The following is an 18,885-nucleotide window of genomic DNA, read 5'->3' as shown; positions in this document are numbered from 1 at the left end:
AATGCAGACACAGACCACATGCCCATAACACTATGAAGACCATGACCTCACTCATTTTTCTCATTCCTTCCACACATCATCCACTTCTTTAAGCATATCTCACTCACTTACTAATCTCCCCTCACCATTTTAAGGGGTTTCCTACCACGTCATTATCCAGTCCCGAGCTGCTTTTCCTTTAACATGCCATTTTTATTTCCACATCAGATATATGTCTTTATAATGGGAGATTTCACGGGTTGACTTATGACTTTATTGACTTATGAACTATAGAGAATTCACCTTTTGGTACTATAAAATATATAATTATAAAATATATATAAAATATGACTCTCCCTGAATAGCTGCATATAGTCCTTTACCTGACCTTTTATTGAAACCTTGCTAAACTGACTATTAATGACACATAAGTGACTCCATTTGAAGAAATATGTGGCGGCACAATGAATCTGGTAAAGCAGAAACATGTAGAATTAATATCTTAAACAGCATATCTGCTATGTGACATTCACACTAATGTTATCATTTTTTATTTCACAATATTATGTATTTCTGCCAGGTTACGTGTGTGTGTGTGTGTGTGCGTGTATAGCGGCATTAAAATTATGCTTAATTGGTATTATGGGGCCTAATTTATACCAAGAAAACATTCCCTTCACTAGTGCACCACTACTACCAGCCTGCAGCATTGACACAAGGCAGGATGGATCCATGGATTCCTGCTGTTTATGACAAATTCTGACCCAACCGTCTGCATGTCACAAAAATCAGGATTCATCAAATCAGGCAACATTTTTCCAATCTTCAAATGTGCAGTTTTGTGATCACATGTCCACTGTAGCATCATCTTCCCTGCTCTTTGCTGACCGGAGTCCACTTCAAGGTTCAATGCACTGTGCATTCAGAGAAGTCCTTCAGCGCAGCACTGTTGCAAACAGCTGTTATTTGCCTTTCTGTTGGCTAGAATGAGTCTGCCCATTCTCCTCTGACCTCTCTCTTTAACAAGGTGTTTTTGTCCATAGCACTGCCACTCACTGGATGTTTCTTTTTCGTCGCACCGTTCTCTGTAAATTTCTGAGACGCTGGAAGTACCCTGTTTGGTACCAACAATCATACCATGGTTAAAGTTGCTTAGATCACATGTCTTGCCCATTCTAATGTTTGATTGGAGAACAACTAAACCTCTTTACCATGTCTGAATGTTTCATATATTGATTAGTAGTCACTGGATTCACTGTTATGCTATTTGGGTTAACAGGCCAATATAAGCACACCATTTTGTCGGCCAACATATAGGTGATGCTCTATGTTTGTATACTGGAAACTATGACGTAGATGCTGCCATAATGTGTGGCTGGTTCCAGAGATGTCTTCTGTCATTAGTGTCTTGGAACAATTCTGGCAGGGGCCAATGTGTCACCTACCAGGACAAATCACCCCACAGTAACAGTAAAAACTGCAAGAAAACCAAAATGAGAGTTTGTTGAACATTTCATGTGAAGCTAGTGTTCCTGCAGCTGGGTGTGTACAGTAATTAAACTTTCCCGCTTTGCCTGTTATGAACAACTAGCCAGTCTCATCAGTATGGAGATTATTTTACTCATTTAAGTATTTGAATGAATAGATTTTTTCAAATAAAAAACTACTTTTAATTGATTATTTAATTAGAGTCTTTGGCTGTGGTAGGATTTTTTTTTGGTTGAATAAAGTGGGTTAGTTGTTTAAAAGAAAATAATAAATCAGGATTTTGAATTTTTCTCTCTGTATGTCTGGTGTGGCAGAAAACCACTTGTAAGCTTCTAGGATGTGTGGGAAAGCACAAGACTTAAATCCAGATGTGTATTGTATGTGTGCGTGTGTGTGCGCACATGCGTGTGTGCGTGTGCATGTGTGTGTGTGTTTGTGCTTGCATGTGTCTAAGTTAAAGATTGTGTAATGCTTATTCCTGTGGCTAGCACTGATGTTCTCTATTTTTATGAGTGGAAACATGTCTGCTAAATTGCAATGTAATGTAACAAAACAGTGAGCGACTGTCTCTCTGTGTACTTTAGACACAGACACTTAGAGGAATTTGTTTCTGAGGTGAGACCGAATGAGTTTATTTCCTGCTTGCTTTTCTCTGGGTTATACTACTGGTATTGTGTCATGTCTGCAATGTGTTTTGGGGTTTGTGCAGAAATGCACTATCAATGTCTATAGTGAGTCAGTGTATGCTTTTCTAATCTGACCACCAGAAGCATTCTTCAGACGAATTTTCCGATGGGGAACACATTAATGGCAACATTGACTCATTTTTATACCCATCTCTTATAAGTCTCTCTTTCCTGGAAATGAGCATTTTCAGGATTTAGCTAATGTTTGTGGTTCACAATAACACAGGACACTAAAGCGGTTATAATACAAGGGAAGACATTCGTGAGTTAGCTGTGGTGGGAGGAGGCCAAGGCACAAATGTATTGTTTGAGGGTTTCATTAGAAATGTGATGCATGCTTGCCTTATAAATAAGCCTTCATGCTCTAAGAGACTATCTAAGGGACATGCTATTTCACAGAAATTGATTAAGCCTAGACTAAATTCAATTTTGAATGGAGATTCTCTATATGAAACCCAATTTAGTCCAGGACTAGACTTCATCTGTGTCTGTAAAACATAAATTTCCCACATAAATAAAATAATGTCAGGTATACTCAACTATCCTGATTAGTCAAAAAACAGGGTATAAAAACTGTATAATTCAGTAAAGCACTAGCTAACCTACTGTGAGGCATAATCAAATGTGTCTAATTGAAGATTTCACCTGTGTGCTGAGGCTTGGAGGCAGAAGTTTTTTAGGGTAAGTCTGCCTTTGTAGCCATCCTTTAATTTCTCATTTGGTTTACAAGAACAGGCAGACCCCCATAACCCCCCCCCCCCCCCCCCCCCCCCCAAAGAAGAAGCTATACACACACATGCCAAATATTAACAATCTAGGCCTTTTATAATATATTGTAGCCTACTAACCACAACAAACTTCATCCTCCTGTACATTTAAGCTCAATAGACAACATACATGGACGTAACTCACTACTTAAGAATGAAAAACAGCAAAACAGAATTCCCCAATATCTTTACTGATATCAATACAATTTTGTTTTCAGTTTAGTTAATGGTTGAATCTCATAATTGTAAGATGCCACAGCCTCATTTGGTTTATTGCAGTTATTAACTATAATGTTATGTGTTTGACTTGATGCATGCATAACAGTGTGGTTGTGCTTGCTTTATAGCTTTAGAGCACACCTGTCGCAATCTGTTCACAAAAAACTGCTTTGTGTGTATGATACCTTAATTGGAAAAAGCTAAAACCAACTGAATGCAGATTAAGTCTCAGAGTATCCTCTATAAACCTCATTTACTATAAAATGATACAGCAAAATGCAAACATCAAGCAAAAGTGATTAAACTTAAAAAGCAGTAAAAAGCTCTGCAAACACAGAGTGTATATAGGTTAACAGAATGTGAAAGAGAGGCACTCGGTTTTCATGCTGTGAAAATGAAAAGTGAACTGAAATTAGTCGCTAATTCTGCCCAGTGACTCATTGCTTTTAGAACTCATTTCAGTCATAGAAGTTAAATTCAACTACTGGAGCAAGGCTCCATTCATGAAGATTACCCTCATCTATGTTCACCTCACCAAGATTGCATAAGAGAAACTTTTAATTTTCCAGCATGTACAAGGTCTGCGGTTTTGACTGCTTAAAAAAAAAACCAAAACGAAACTATATACTCAATTATTTTATACAAAAGTACACTCATAAAATATCACCTTAACTGAGTGAATATACCAATATCATATACAATGTTATTGTATACTGTATTATATATAACTTTACTACTTCATTGAGTTCATACTTTAATTATTTTTCTAATTTTACAGATGAAAATGCTTGTAGTTTGGATTTAATGTCCTAATGTAGTGGGTGATCTACTATGTGTCACTTTTGTACGCTTATTTTTTATAAAATGTGTTTTTTTTTCCCCACACAGAATTGAATTACTTCTACATAAGCTCAAACAGGCAAACATGCTGTAAAAGCAAGTCACTTTTGACAATCTGATATTTCATGAATTTTTATCCGGTTCTATCCAGAGTTTTTCCATGTATATCTTATAGTACCAATGGCTTTATAAACATTTTTAAATGTTTCAGTTTGCAAATACTTGGGCTGTTACCAGAATAAATTGTAAATCAAGGTCATTTTTATATCCAGTCTATATTATAGGAAACCAGGAAGCAAACAAACCAGTGTTTGTTTTGGCTAGAAGCATTACCTTTGTATTGCTAATCCATGTTCACACAGCATTGCATATACTGTAACACAACAGGATGTGTGATTGAAAAGGGAAGAAGCTGAACCATTCTTCACACAGCTAAACATGCTAATGTGATCATTGATGCTTTTAATTAAATTTTGAATTGATTTTTAATTACAACTATTTCAAATATCTTTCCACAGTTGCTAAGTAAACATTGTTCTAATGACTTAGGCAGCAGGGTGGATTTTACTCTCTCCACTCATCACAAAAACCCATCCATCTCACGACTGAATGTATCTGGTAAGCATTGGTTCTTATCCCAAAGCATGTCTCCTGAAACTATTCCAGAATGAAAATTGAGTGCAGCTGGGCAAAGTCTGGAGGGAGTCCTTCATTTTTCGTCCTTCATTTTTTTTTTCATGAAGTCAAAAATCCAAACAGCAATGTGACATTTAAAGTTGTGATATGTAATTTTCAATGGTAGGACACAAAAGTATGGCCCACTATCTCTGTAGTGTTAGAAGCTAAGTACATTACTTGCATACACAAATGATGTAGAATGTATCACATCTGAGAGTATTAACATGTTTATTGATATCTGCAACTACGTTTGATGACACTGTTCTTTATTTGGTATGTATTCTATATATTGTTGTCCGCAAGTTTATTCCACTTATTTGTTTTATCTCCTTCCTTCTTATTCCTATTCCTATTACAAATTAGCCAAAGAGGCAAACTTTATGTCAAAATAATTCATAGGAAATCTGAATAGTTGTGTGTCACTTGGAAGTCTGGGATGTTTTGCAGATGTTTCTGGACAATGGGTTTTTGTAAGATTTGTATGAGCAATAGGGGAAAGGGAAAAAACAAGAGAGAGAATTTCCTCACAGTGTCAGAATTTTTATATTATGCACAACACTAATACGGGGAAGAGAGAAAAATGTTCAAGAGGTTGGAAAGCAGGATAACATGAGGAAGAGAGAGGTGGTGTGATTAACTTTAAGGTGACATGATTTTCAAGGTGAATAACAAAAACATGCACATCCATTGTTTTAAGTTCACGGTAAAAAGAAATGCAAAAGTTTAAAAAAAAAAACTGCACAATAATCTAAACTAACCAGAATAAATGATGCATTATTATTCAAGAATGAAATAGATATTGTGGGAGCTTTACATCACAGCAAGGATTTATTTTCTCATAAGGTAAGCAGCTGGTCCTTTTTCAGTCTATAAAGAGTCGCCCTATAAAGTGAAGAGTCACAGGGGACCCAGTGTTCTGTGTAGTCAAAAGTACATATTTTAAGTATATGATCATTTTTCACTCCCATTTTGATCCACAACCAATCCATTAATATGAATCATGGGTTTTTACTTTTCCCCAGTGGTGCTCCTCAGTGGGAGTGAGGAGGAAGACTGACTCAGCACTTCAGTGCAAACTGATGATTCGGAGTGGGTCTTCATGCAAGGCTCAGTTTTTCCGAATGGTTCAACAGAACAAGCATGCAAGTCAACAGGGTGGGTCTACATCACACTGCAGTTATAAAATGAAAATGGAGTTATTTGTTATATGGTAGTGTGCTCTGTCCTTAGGGCAAAGCTTGATAATTTTCTCACATAATGATCCCATATGTTAAATCCTCTTGGAAAATTATATATATATATATATATATATATATATATATATATATATATATTCATCTTTTACAAAACTTTTGTTAACTGTTTCAACATTTTAAAAGAAATCACAATAATGTTAATCTAATATTTGAACAGTGCCTATTTTAATGTTTCTGAGAGAGGAAGTAAGGCTTGCTTACTAATGGTTGTAATTAATGGATAATTACGTACTGTAGTCTTGCATCCTGGACTGAAAATGTGCATGTAATTACTTTTTCCCGGCTGTTGTTCCTGTTGTTTGTTTATTTATTATTTCAGACAGTTATTGTGTAACTGGTGTAGAGGTTCTGTGATAAAGTGATTCTCACTCTTGCACTGAAAGGCAGACTGCTCTGCTGACTCATTAGCCAAGCCAAGCCTAGCATAGTCAATGTACCATGACCTGACTCTGACTCACATACTGTAAAGGCACTGCAGGTACTGAGGGTGAGTGTCTACTAAGAGAGAGGGCAATGTGGCAGGAGAGGGGAAGGAGACTAAGCTTCATTGGCAGCGTCTGGCCCAGGTGTGCCAGATTAGATCTGTGTGCCAGATCTGGACATGTTATGTAACAACTTGGGCGTGTGCGTCTGACTTACAATGTGAGCGTGCAACTGGATGAAAGGTACAGCACCATAGTCTGTACACATACGGTTAACCGCAGCCTCTCCCTTATTTACCACAAATGAAGACAGGCTCACACAGGACAGGATAGATGGCAATCTATCCAGACGTCTTTATTTACATTTAGCCTGTATTACAGAATATTTGCTGAAAAACTGTACCACTGAACCTGCTCAGTGCTCATGGCAATCACCACTCACATCCTGTGACATTCATACACCAGTTAGCTGGAAGAATCCATCAATGAGGAAGGGAAGGTGGTTGTGGATGCATGCATAGATATATCAAACTGAAACTGACATTGTTTTTGTTTTCATGGCATTTACATTTATACACAAGCTTCCCGTTTCTCCTGCCTTGCACTTAGGCCAACCAATCAGGTAGGCATTTCAAGTCAACAATTTCTTCAACAAGATGGTTGAAACATTCATATTTGTTTAGAAGGATGTATTTCAAAGTTTCTGCATATTCAAGCAGCCTGAGATATTTTTGCTGATAAAAGAAATGGTTTTGATAATGTCTTTCAGTATGTCTCAGACAGTGGCCAACCTACAGACAGACACAGTTTTTCCAGTACTCTGGTATTACTTCATATGTCTAGCTATTCTTACAATCAAACACATCAAGTAGTTGATTTTGATTTCAATTTTCAGTGCAGACAGCAGAACTGACAGTGAGACAATGACAGCTACACAAACTCCTGTCTTGTTGTATAGATTGACAAGATACAAGGCACACATTATGAAAGGACTACTTTCATGACTTTTATGAATATTCTCACATGTAATCACCTTTTTGAAATGACCCAATCTGGCTAATTTGGCCAGGCTGACTTTTTTGGTACAGCATCTGATTCAAAATTAACACATCTGATTCAAAAGAAATCTGATTAAAAATTATAATGTTTTTTTCTGTACAATAGAGTTTCAGCATTGCCGAGCTACCATATAAAATGATTCTGTACATATTATATCAATTACTTTACTGTTACATATGAATATGTAACCAATTACAGTGAGAAATATAATGTAAAAGATGTTAATTTAGCAGCAACACTTTAAATTCCTAGGGCATTTATGCATGAATACATGAACATTCCTGGTATGTTCAAAAAGTTATCCTGAGAAGAATGAATATGTATAATTTATATTGTATTTCATTAGTAATTAATTTATTATATTATAATATAATTGTACTGAAATTCAGTAAGCTGAAACTTTTCAACCTGGTTTTATTTAATTTATGTATTTTCTCTTCATCTGTTATGCTCCTCCCCTCTCTGATATCGCTATTTATGTGTGCATTGTACTTCAAGGCAAATCACAGATTTTATTATTTCATTTTTGGCCAGTTTGACCAGGGCCAACTCTTTTCATCTGCTCTTCTGTATTCAATTTCTGTATGGCGAGACTTTCCTTATGAAATGTTTTTTAACCCAGTCGAGATATCACTCATTTGTATATGACTGTACTCATGTTCTTGGTGCAAGAATTCATGCCACAATCTTGCGATAGCTGTGTGTGTCTGAGAAAGGTAAGATATGTGTCTTTCTGCTAAATATACATTTTTTGGTCATTCAAAATGTTCTGCTGACACCTACCTAAGCTAATTTCCATTTTTGGGAAATGTCAAGCACAAAAAAGAGTCAGATGACTGTTCATGAGTTGACTTGTCTGTTGCATTCCAGACACATCCAGCTATCTTACAGTCTTCCTGATGGAAGACATGTAACACCATTGAAATTCTGTCTGGGGGGGGGGGGGGCAGGAAATGTTTTTTCCCTTGCGGCTCTTTGTTCGCTTCCTGACGCTAATCATATTTGGCACCCCTACCACAAGTTCACAGAAATGAAAATAAAAATAGACAATGTTTTTCAGGGATACAAACAGGGAAATGTGTGGAAGGTTGCGTATATCCCTGAACTGAACCGCAGCTAAAAATGGTTATTGAATTTTTGAAATATCTATTTGGATTTGGAAAATAGTTTACATTCTGTTCTTTTTTAATAAAAAAATTGCTTTCAATTTGCTGATATTGTTGATAAAAAAAATGTTTATAAAAACAACATGTGAACTTATGCATGTTGTAATCAGCCAAATTATGCAGTGACCTCATTCTCTATGGCGGCCTGTGGGTCATACACAGTACGTTATTTGAGGTAGCCTTGGGAACGCGGTTCTCGGAACATCAAGTTAAAACTGGAAATTCCTTGTATCTGAAAGTCTGATAGACCGTAGCTTGAAAGACCATTAAAGTAAAATTATAGGGCTGTTGAGTCCAAGTGAGGCAGTCACTTGGAGTCATTTTCAGTGTATTCACATTAGGAAGTGAGCCCCCGCACATCTCATTGCGTAAGATCAGCTCCTCTGGTTGATCAGGCATTTGCATCCTGTCTGTGCCAGTTATGTAAGTAATGCAGCCCTGCAGCACAATGCCTGCAGCAGAGCAGAATGAAATGAAGCCATGGTTGACTACATGCATTTGAAAGATGTGTTTGCCAGTTGGTATTCTCCTCAGTTTATGGGGGATATTGCAGCAATGGGAAAGGACTACAGATGTGATAGGGTATTCCAAGGTTTGGCATAATTGTTTTTTAAACTGAAAGTGATGCTTAAAAATGAAAATCGAATTAATTTCAGACATTATTCCAAAAAAAAAAAAAAAAAGCTGGAACAAAACATTAATCTTTGGTTGGCTCTGGAGTTTACACAAATGGTTGTTCTCATAAGCTTTACCATATGGGGTGAATCTTGGAGTTGGAGTGAGTGGGTGAGATTACAGCACAGAGGACACATAGACAGCAGCCACGGAACAAATGGCTCATCTCAGAATCTTTCCACAGGCTTTCATTTTCTGCAACCTTTCACTTCCTTTATTCACCAGTCATCACACACCAGCTTCCCTTCTCAAATGCATTGCCCATACCTTTGACCCCTTTGCACTGGTGACGATAGCAATAACAAACGTCTTTACTATGGCAACGTATGTGTACATGTTTGTTTATTTGTGTGTGTGTGTGTGTGTGTGTGTGTGTGTGTTTGTTTGCTTGCTGTTGACAGTAACTTCATTAATAACCAAGAGGGAGAAGTGGAGCCCACTGTTAGACAAAATGGAAAATAAATACAACATGACATTGTTTAGTAAATGTGATCCTTCCTTAAAACATTACACTTGTTAATAATAGAGAAATAAAATATTTGAGACACAAACACAATAAAATTATTATATGTAACATAATTCTACACCATGCAGCAGGAATCTTGACTAGACTTGACTTGAGCAGACATTGATTGGCCTGAATTCAATCAATATTGTGTATGATGATTCACAGTTAAAATGCTGAATTTGTTTTCTTTTTCACAAGAATGGTTTGGTGAGTTAAAGTTCATGATAGCTTAACTCTAAAAATAAACCAGGGTATGTGTATTTAGCTGTGAGGTCAATCTGGGGTTTGTTTTGAAAAGCATTTTTGTTAAGATCGACCATAGAATATCATTGCAACAATTTTGCCAATAGGTACTTAAAATAGTTAAAATAGTGACTGAGGTAGTTAAAATACTGATTGATCATGTTACTTTTCATGGGAAGTCCAGTTCTGAAACATTCATTTTGAGCTGTCCTGCTTGTGAAATGTCCATCCAAGTTGAAATTACCCAACAAGTTATGTGGCAATACTCTGCCTCTGTACTTTCACTAAGTGCAATTGTAAGCATTGCACAAGAAAACTGTAGATTCTTCGTGTATTAGGACAGATTGGAGAAACAGAAGGCTGGGTATTAAAATATTAGGTAGAAAATACATGAATAGAATGGAAATATTTGAGAACTGGAAGAAAAATCATTAAAAAAGAGAATAAATATAGAATGTCTGTGTGTGTGTCTGTGTGTGTGAATGAGTGTGTGTGTGCATGCATTGATGTTCAGCATGGGGGTAACACACGGTAGCCATGCACGAGTCACCATGATGAATGACCGTGTTATCACTGACACATGATGGTTTCTCAGGGAATGTGGTGCTTTCTCACTGGAGTTAGAGGACGTTTATGCACTTTCACTACCTAACATTTAATAGGAATTTGAGTGTACTGTAAATGTATTCCCTCAGTCAGCAACTGGGTTATTTTTTGTCATCATTGTTTTTATTATAAAATCTGTTAAACAATATACAGAATTCAGACAGGATGAGATATGATCAGCAGTATTAAAGTATACAGAATCTTTGGATCGGACACCCCCCACCTCGAACACACACACACACACACACACACACTTTTTATCCCCCCTTTTTTCTTTAATGTTACTCATCGATGATTCTCAGATTGGGCTGCTTTGTCACCTTCACTAAAATGATTTAGTCACAGTCTTTCTCCTGTGTGATGTGTATGCCAACACAATGTAGAAAAAAATAGGACGTTTTCTTGACACACACTAGATTTCAAGCCTTTATTTCAAAACAAGGGGAAATGAATTCACCTTAAACTTATGTGTCATGAAATCGCAGAGGCTTGCTTTGAAGAAATGAGAGAAAAGTTCAGACAGTGATAGAGACACATCTGTCTGGTCTGATGAGATGATGCTTGACACAAACATACTAAAACCACTTTAATTATTTCATTATGTCTATAAAAATAATGATGTATCCTGGCCAGCTTAAGAAAATTAGAAGCTGAGGCCTGATGTTTAAAAGGTCTTTCATAAAAAACTCACAAAAACTGAGTTGCATTAAAAAAACACTTGTCTTTTCTCCAGATTATGTTCCCATGTGTACGTGAGCGTAACTTTGGTTAATTGTTTTTCCAGTGTGGTCCTGGTCTGTTGCCCAGGGTTACAGTGACTACTCTGTGTTCCAAAGTGAATTCCCTTGCTCATCCTGATGTGGAATGTAGTGGGTGTCCCCAATCCATTCACAACCAAATAAGGAATGCCCCAAGTCAATGCAGGAGGATAATGATTTGTGAGTTCTTTGACAACACTATTGCAAAGCATCACATTTCAGTTTTCTAAATAACACAGTTGTCTTTACATACAATTTAATTATAAACACCATGGGTGTATTAAACAAGACAGATTTAATTAGTCCTATACAAACAAATCTAATTAGAGGGGCACTTTTGGAAAACTTGCTTGCGAATGTTTGTGTGAAAGAGTATTAAGAGTATGAACAGCCTTACACAACACTCATGTGTTTAATGAAACAGTTGATGAGGCATTGAGATACAATAAGCTGTAATGCAGTCTATAGTGGCTGAATGTTTTTGTGTTTATGTGATGATGTAACTAGGTTATTAACTTAAACGGAACACATTACAGTGTACACAGAACATCAACAGTTCAAAAAAAAACGGCTATTAAAACTTCATCCATCATGACATCAGTTCCTTGTGCTTTTCATTTCACTTTCTCTCTTTATTTCACTTCATGGTTTGGTGCCTTGATTTCACCACTTGTTACTGGTTTCCATGGAGATGGGTGGGGATCTGATATCATGGAAAACTTTGAGATCTCACCTTCTTATTTATGCTTGTCTGAGCAGGTTACTTCAGTCTGGAAATTATTTTTTACATAAGGTGATCTTGCCCAAAGTATATATATGTTTGTATAGATAAATCCCTATGAACACACATGTTGTGGAATAATCTCAGTGCAGGGTGTTTCATTTATATTTTCTTTTTTGGTGATTCAATGTTAATTTCTTACAAGGAATAGAGGCCTTCTTTGAGTGAAAAATACCACTTCATCCTCTTTATGCAGGGAGATATGTGTTGCTGGCCAGTATCCTTGCTCAAAGTTTGGGAACAGGACGCACTGTGACCCATTGTATAGTTGTGGCTAACTTCTCAAGGGCGAGCCTCCCCCCCACTGTATATTACTGGCTGTCTAAAGCAAATAACCAACTATAACCAACTGATGCATCAGACCTGTCTTGCCTTTTGTACCAAACACATTTCTGGCCAGTATTAGTTCCAAACAGATTATATTAGATATATATTGTATAAGTAGCATTCATTTGAATCCAGGTCTAAGCCCTTTAAAAAAAAGTGAGTTTCCATTATTTTACCCACACCCTGGTGTGTTATGGGGGAATATCTGGGATGGTGTGATGTATCTCTATGCCAAATATCTGTTTTCATTAGTGTGTAATTTTTTTCATATATTTCTGAATGATTTTTATTAATGGAAAAATACTAATTGAAACTTTGTATCTTGCATGTAGGGGGGTACAACAAGGACCAATGTTGATGGAATATGCTGAAGCTGGCTTGTATGTGTTTTGTCTTCATATATCCAATGTTTTTGCATATGCTCATTCAGTTTACCATAGCTACAGGCACCTGTTACTTGCCTAGCCACAATATAATGCTATAATCTAATCACAGCCTTATGATTATGAAATTAGAAGTAATATTTGTTTGAAAAAAAAAACATTCTTGCCTATGGGCATAATACAAGACAAATGTTTATACGACTACCATATATCACTATAAAACCTCTTGATCCCTTGGGAGAGCACGCTGCACCCCCATATGGTGATGCACTGTGAGTTCAGATACACAGCACTGTCTCTAAATAAACTATATATTACATCTCTAAGTGTGGGACTAAATAATTTTTTTAAATTATATATATATATATATATATATATATATATATATATATATATATATATATGTATATACATATATATATATTCATTTAATGAGAAATCTCCTTCCGGTCCTTTATGCTCCTTCTCTTGTCTTTGTTTGTCTCTCTGGACATGCAGAAAGCCTGTGTAAATACTGTGACATGTAATGTTGGCAGTACTGGAAGATTTCTGGTATGCTGATGCATTAGTCACATCATCAGAAAGAAACAGAGAGCAATAGGGCCTGAGAAGGGGTTACTGGCACAATATTGTGAATGGAAACTAGGCGCATTGAAAAAACTGGCCAAAATTTAGGTACAGTCACAGATGAAAGAATGTTGATTTTCAATTCTAAGAGTGGGAGTGAGGTCAGGCAAGCTTTCCCATTGATGTGTGAAAGCCCCATTGAGGAAACCCATGACTGAACATATTTTTTAAAAAGACGTCAGTTTACAAAAAAAGATGTCTGTGTTTTCATGTGTATGTGTGTATAAGCCTGGGGGAGGAAGGGGGTGGGAGGGGGCTATATCAGACACTAAGATGACTTCATGCACACTAATGACTTCTGTGCTTGTCTGGGGGGGAGGAGTCTCGGGGTAGTGTGCCTCTATATATAGCCAGCAAACTCAGACTGTACTAGTGCTTGTCTAACATAGAAGGAAGACTGGACTGCAAACACTGAAATTTTCTCAGACCTATAAGTCAGCTATTCAACCACAAGGTAAAGCCTCTTACAATACATTCAGTTTTACTTCAGATTCCTTTTCATCATGTTGCATGTTTTAAAGGAGTGGATTTTTCTTGTTTAAAACAGCTTAAATTGTTGTAATATACATTTATTATGCAACAAAATTATTACATTGTAATTACCAATATCGGTACTATTAATACCCATTAACATTTTGAATTTATAATATAATATTATTGAAGTTACTCTGACAAGTACATCAACATAAGTGAAAAATGCTATTGTGCCTTATTAAAATCTAGTTTTTTGCCATTATTCACTGTGCTGAATATAACAGAACGTCTCTGTTGGCTGCCAGTAAGCTGGCCAGCAAAGTGTGATTTGACAATTCAGGTGAAGTGTCATGAGTCAAGGTGAACAAATAAATCTGAAAGGGAATGACGCTTGAGTGGTGGGTGTGCTATTTACAATCCAGGCAGTGGCACAGACACATACAAATGCTGTCATTATAGTTGCTGTCTCTTTTTGTAGACATTTCTCAAAGAAAACGGAGTTTAAAAACTTTTCCAAAGTGCTTATTTTAGTTTTTCTGTAAGGAAGTTGAAAGCGTTTTTTGCTTTAAATTTTTTTTTTACTTTTAATGGCGTAAAATTGCATGTATGTTACACATTAGACATTCCATGTGAAAAAAAAGAAATGAAAATGAGATTATGAAAGACTTTGATTTATTTTCCCCTCATGCAGTTGTTTCATAACCCCAGATTTACCGTTCCCGTTAATCATAAACAGCTGCTGCAGCAGCGGCATAATGAGAAACATGCTTTTTCTTGGATCACTTCCACAAATGCTTTCTACAGCCGGCACAGAAATGAACAACATAAGCGGACCATGTAACATCAACATATTTATTTAAATCAAGGTCATCTACATCTTTGCTTGGAACATTATCTTCCTTAACGTTATTTTTGTCGTTGGTCACTACATCCAGGCTTATTTTTAGATATAAATATAATTGCATTTCTTAAGAGAGATTACATACTTATATATTTTTGTCTTTGCCTCCCTTTCTCACATCACAGGATGCTGTATGTGTTCCTCTGGATATCCTTATGCCTGTGCCGGATGGGGCTATGTAACATCCTACAGGAGAAACAGACAGATTTTGGACTGCGAGTCTTCTCTGAGGTGTCCCATTCCTCCCCCGACCAGAATCTTGCTTTCTCCCCATATGGCATCTCAAGTATCTTGGGAATGGCCCAGCTTGGTGCATCTGGCAGCACACTGAAGGCCCTTACATCTAGTATGGGCTTCTCCTTGCAAGGTAGGTACAAATGCAGAATGGAGAAATTATTTACACAATCACACTGTAAAATAATGTCCTTTAAGACTATGTGAAGGTCGCTACAGTCCCACTACATTCTGGCTGGCTTTATTACATGGTACATTAACCTATGCCACTAGACTTGAGAGGCTAATTAATTGCTCTGTGGTTGATTTTTGCCTTCTCTCCATGTCACTTCTCTACTTTCTTCAGAGCGCGGGGCGCCTCGACAGCAACGTCTCATACAGAGGGACCTGTCAAGAGAGGATGCGGTGCAGTTAATAAGTGGGGTGATGGTGGATCGCAAGCTGAGTATGGAGAAATCCTTCCGCAGGGGGTTAGGCAAAGCCTACCAGAGCACACCAAATCAGCTGGACTTTTCTGAGCCGGAGACCGCCCTAGCAGTTATCAATGCCTGGGTAGCTGACTATACAGAAGGTGTGACCCTCTGCAGTGTCAGCTGTTGACTCATGCAGTAATATACATCAACTCATACACACGTGCTCAAGCGTGTGCACGCACACGCACACACACACACACACAATCACAATCTTTGTGCATATTGTTGATGTAATCATATTCTTCTCTCTCAGGAATGATTCCTGACTTCCTCTCCTCCGGCGCTCTCACTGAGGACACTCGGCTGGTATTGCTCAATGCCATCCACTTCAGGGGCCTTTGGAAGGTGCCCTTTGACCCCCGAATGACCCAGGAAAGACTTTTCCACTGTGCCAATGGGAGCTCTGTGCCTGTGCCTATGATGAGTATCACCCAGCGCTTCAACTATGGTGAGTGTTGGTCATTGGATTTCCATCTTGCTATTTTTGCTATTCTTGTATTTTTTTCTAATTTTATGTATTTCTGTATTATTTGTTAACTTAATTAAATAAGAACAGATAGGAAGACTGCCATAATCTGCAATATGAATACAAAACAGAAAATTCTACATTCTACAAGTCTACATTTACCCCCCTTCTCTTCACAGGTGACTTTGTGACAGAAGATGGCGTGGATTATGATGTGATTGAGGTTCCCTATGAAGGAGATTCCCTGAGCATGCTCCTAGTGTCTCCTTTTGAAGAAGATGTACCACTTTCTGCTCTAACCAAAGGACTTGGAGGAAAAACTCTGCAGCAGTGGAGAAACGGACTGAGAAAAGTCAATCGACAGCTGGCACTACCCAGGTGAGAAATTAAAAAAAGATTATGGGCTATAATATCACAAAACACTCTGCTGATTTAGGGTATTTATCTTGCTTCACAGTATCTCCTTTTGGCATCTAAGTCAGTATGAGCCATTTTGGTATCTCAGCCTGTATTTATATCATATTCATTTGTGTGTATGATTCTCTCCAGGTTCACTATTGATACACAACTGGACCTGAAGCCTGCACTCACTCAGATGGGACTGGGCAATCTCTTCAGCCAGAAGAATGCTGACTTCTCACGCATAACCAGTGAGTGTCCTGCCCATGCAGGAAGCTGTATGTTTTCCACAGTTCTATGCTTTATGAAACCAATGCTGCACTAACTCTCTTCGGTGTCTTTTTGGACTCCCTTATTCCATCTCTCATGACCTCATACTGGCCAGTGGTGTCTCATAACTTGATTTCTCACTTCCTCTTCATGATCTTATGGCCTTTGCAATTCATAGACAGAATCAATACATTTAAAATGGATAGTAGATATTTCTTAAATGTCATATGTATAGATGTCATATGTATATTGTCATGAGCTTGTTTTAAGCAGTCATCAGAACATTAACACCAACAAGCTAGGGTTGACATGCTGTGTGTTTTAGGCTTTACGCTTTGTCTAACTCTTTGTTTATATTATCTGATGACATATTAATCTGTTTTTACCTGCTTCATACTGTTTGCAGCCTCCCGTCCCACCCTTCTGCTTCCCTGTCTGTGTTCAGGAGATCTATATATTTAGTATATCCTTTGCTATCTTTGTTTACATTCACCTAACCCCCCCACCAATACCTATGCTCTTTTTCAGCCGAGGAGCCGTTGTGTGTGTCAAAGGTTCTCCAAAGGACAAAGATTGAAGTAGATGAAGAGGGGACTAAGGGCTCTGCAGCCACAGGTATTGTCATACATCTCACTGCCATTATTGTTATTTAAACACCAGAAACACAAGAACATGGAGGAACTGCCTGTATTACTACATTGATGTAATGCAATGTCTATAAAGTTTAACTTCTGAAATGTTGATTTTATTATTTTGCATTTAGAAGATTCAGTAGTCAAGCCTGCTTGATTATACAACTTACACTTTTTACTAGCAAGTCAAATATACAAATATTTGCCAGGTCATGTACCCCAACCAATTCACATGGTCACCAATGAGCAATATTATCCTGTCCTAAAGATGTGGTATATGGTCATTGATTTTGCTCTTTCCTATGTGTCCTCAGCTGCTATCATCTTCTCACGAATGGCTGTTGAAGAGATAACCTTGGACCGACCATTCCTCTTCCTTATCCAACACAAACCCACTGGTGTGTTTCTAGATACTTTTATTCCTCCAGCCTCATTTCTTCTCTTTCCATATGACTGACCTGCCTCACTTCTATCTGTTTTTTGTCTTGCATAATATTTTTCTTTCCATCTAACATAGATTTTTCCTTTTTGCCTATTTCAGGTGCTGTTCTGTTTATGGGTCAAGTCAACCAGCCTCAGCAACACTAGGCCCCAATCTCAAGATGCAGACCATCAGTAAACATTAAAGACATTCCACTGACAGGCACATCTGTCATTGAGACTACTAATTATCCAAACAACAAAAAAATTCTAATTTTGAATTATTAGCCATATGTAGTGACTACCCGTGGTGTGTGTGCAGTTGGGAACAGGTATTCTTTATCATTTTTTCCCTCTTGGTCATTTTATCATCTAGGCAATTTTCTCTATCCATCATTAACTAATTATTACACAAGACAGTTTATTTGGTCATACTTTTTATGCCTGTTGCCTAGCAGAGACATACAATGCAGGGAGCAACCACTGTAATGATTCCATTTATTTTTACAAGATAAAAACAAGATAAATTCAATGGTCATATGTCGCCATTTTGAAAATTTGTAAGATCAATATGATTTTTTTTTAAAACCAGGCCAAGTCACTAAGGGAAAACTAGGTGCAACTAAGTGCATTCATTCATTTATTCAAGGGGGGAGAGACTATATTTTCATAATCAGAGAGTGGTTTGTCTTTATAATGTTTATTTTGTTAATGTTATTTATGAAGGCATCATATGACCAAGATGATTTGATTTTTAAGAGACGCAACTGAAGAAGAAAGATTCTGAAACAATGCACTGTAAGTAGGAGTAAGATGAGATTCGAGGTTCTATGGAATCAGGACTGACAGGAGTGCTTTCAAGAAGAGGCTTTGAATACTGAAACAAAAACCAACACTATTTTTTTTATTCTTCTGTTCCTGAAAACGTGTATCCTGATTGTTTGTAATTCGTGAACTAGTTTCATATGTATTTGAAGTTGAAGCTTGAAAAGAGCAATTTGAAACCTGCTCATTCAACTGAATGTAACCTGAAGAAAAAATGAGATGTATGTATTTTTTTCATTTTGTTATTGATAATTATGTTTATTTTCATACTGGTTCTTGTTGAAAGAAAATGTTTCAAAAATTGTATATTTTATATATATTTA

The 18,885-nt window shown here is 37.1% G+C and overlaps 1 protein-coding gene across 1 annotated transcript; it reads left to right on the top strand.

The window, feature by feature from the left end:
- Window positions 1-13,794: 13,794 nt before the first annotated feature.
- serpine1 (serpin peptidase inhibitor, clade E (nexin, plasminogen activator inhibitor type 1), member 1) lies at window positions 13,795-18,761 on the top strand. The gene is made up of 9 exons (XM_035407808.1): window positions 13,795-13,922; window positions 14,969-15,210; window positions 15,424-15,648; window positions 15,804-15,998; window positions 16,196-16,394; window positions 16,566-16,666; window positions 17,214-17,300; window positions 17,632-17,715; window positions 17,859-18,761. The coding sequence occupies exons 2-9, from the start codon at window positions 14,970-14,972 to the stop codon at window positions 17,903-17,905; spliced, it is 1,179 nt and encodes a 392-aa protein (XP_035263699.1). The 5' UTR covers window positions 13,795-13,922; window position 14,969; the 3' UTR covers window positions 17,906-18,761.
- Window positions 18,762-18,885: the final 124 nt, after the last annotated feature.

Source organism: Anguilla anguilla, chromosome 3 (genome assembly GCF_013347855.1).
Source record: "Anguilla anguilla isolate fAngAng1 chromosome 3, fAngAng1.pri, whole genome shotgun sequence".
Taxonomy (NCBI): Eukaryota; Metazoa; Chordata; class Actinopteri; order Anguilliformes; family Anguillidae; genus Anguilla; species Anguilla anguilla.
This window is presented reverse-complemented; position numbering and strand designations above follow the sequence as displayed.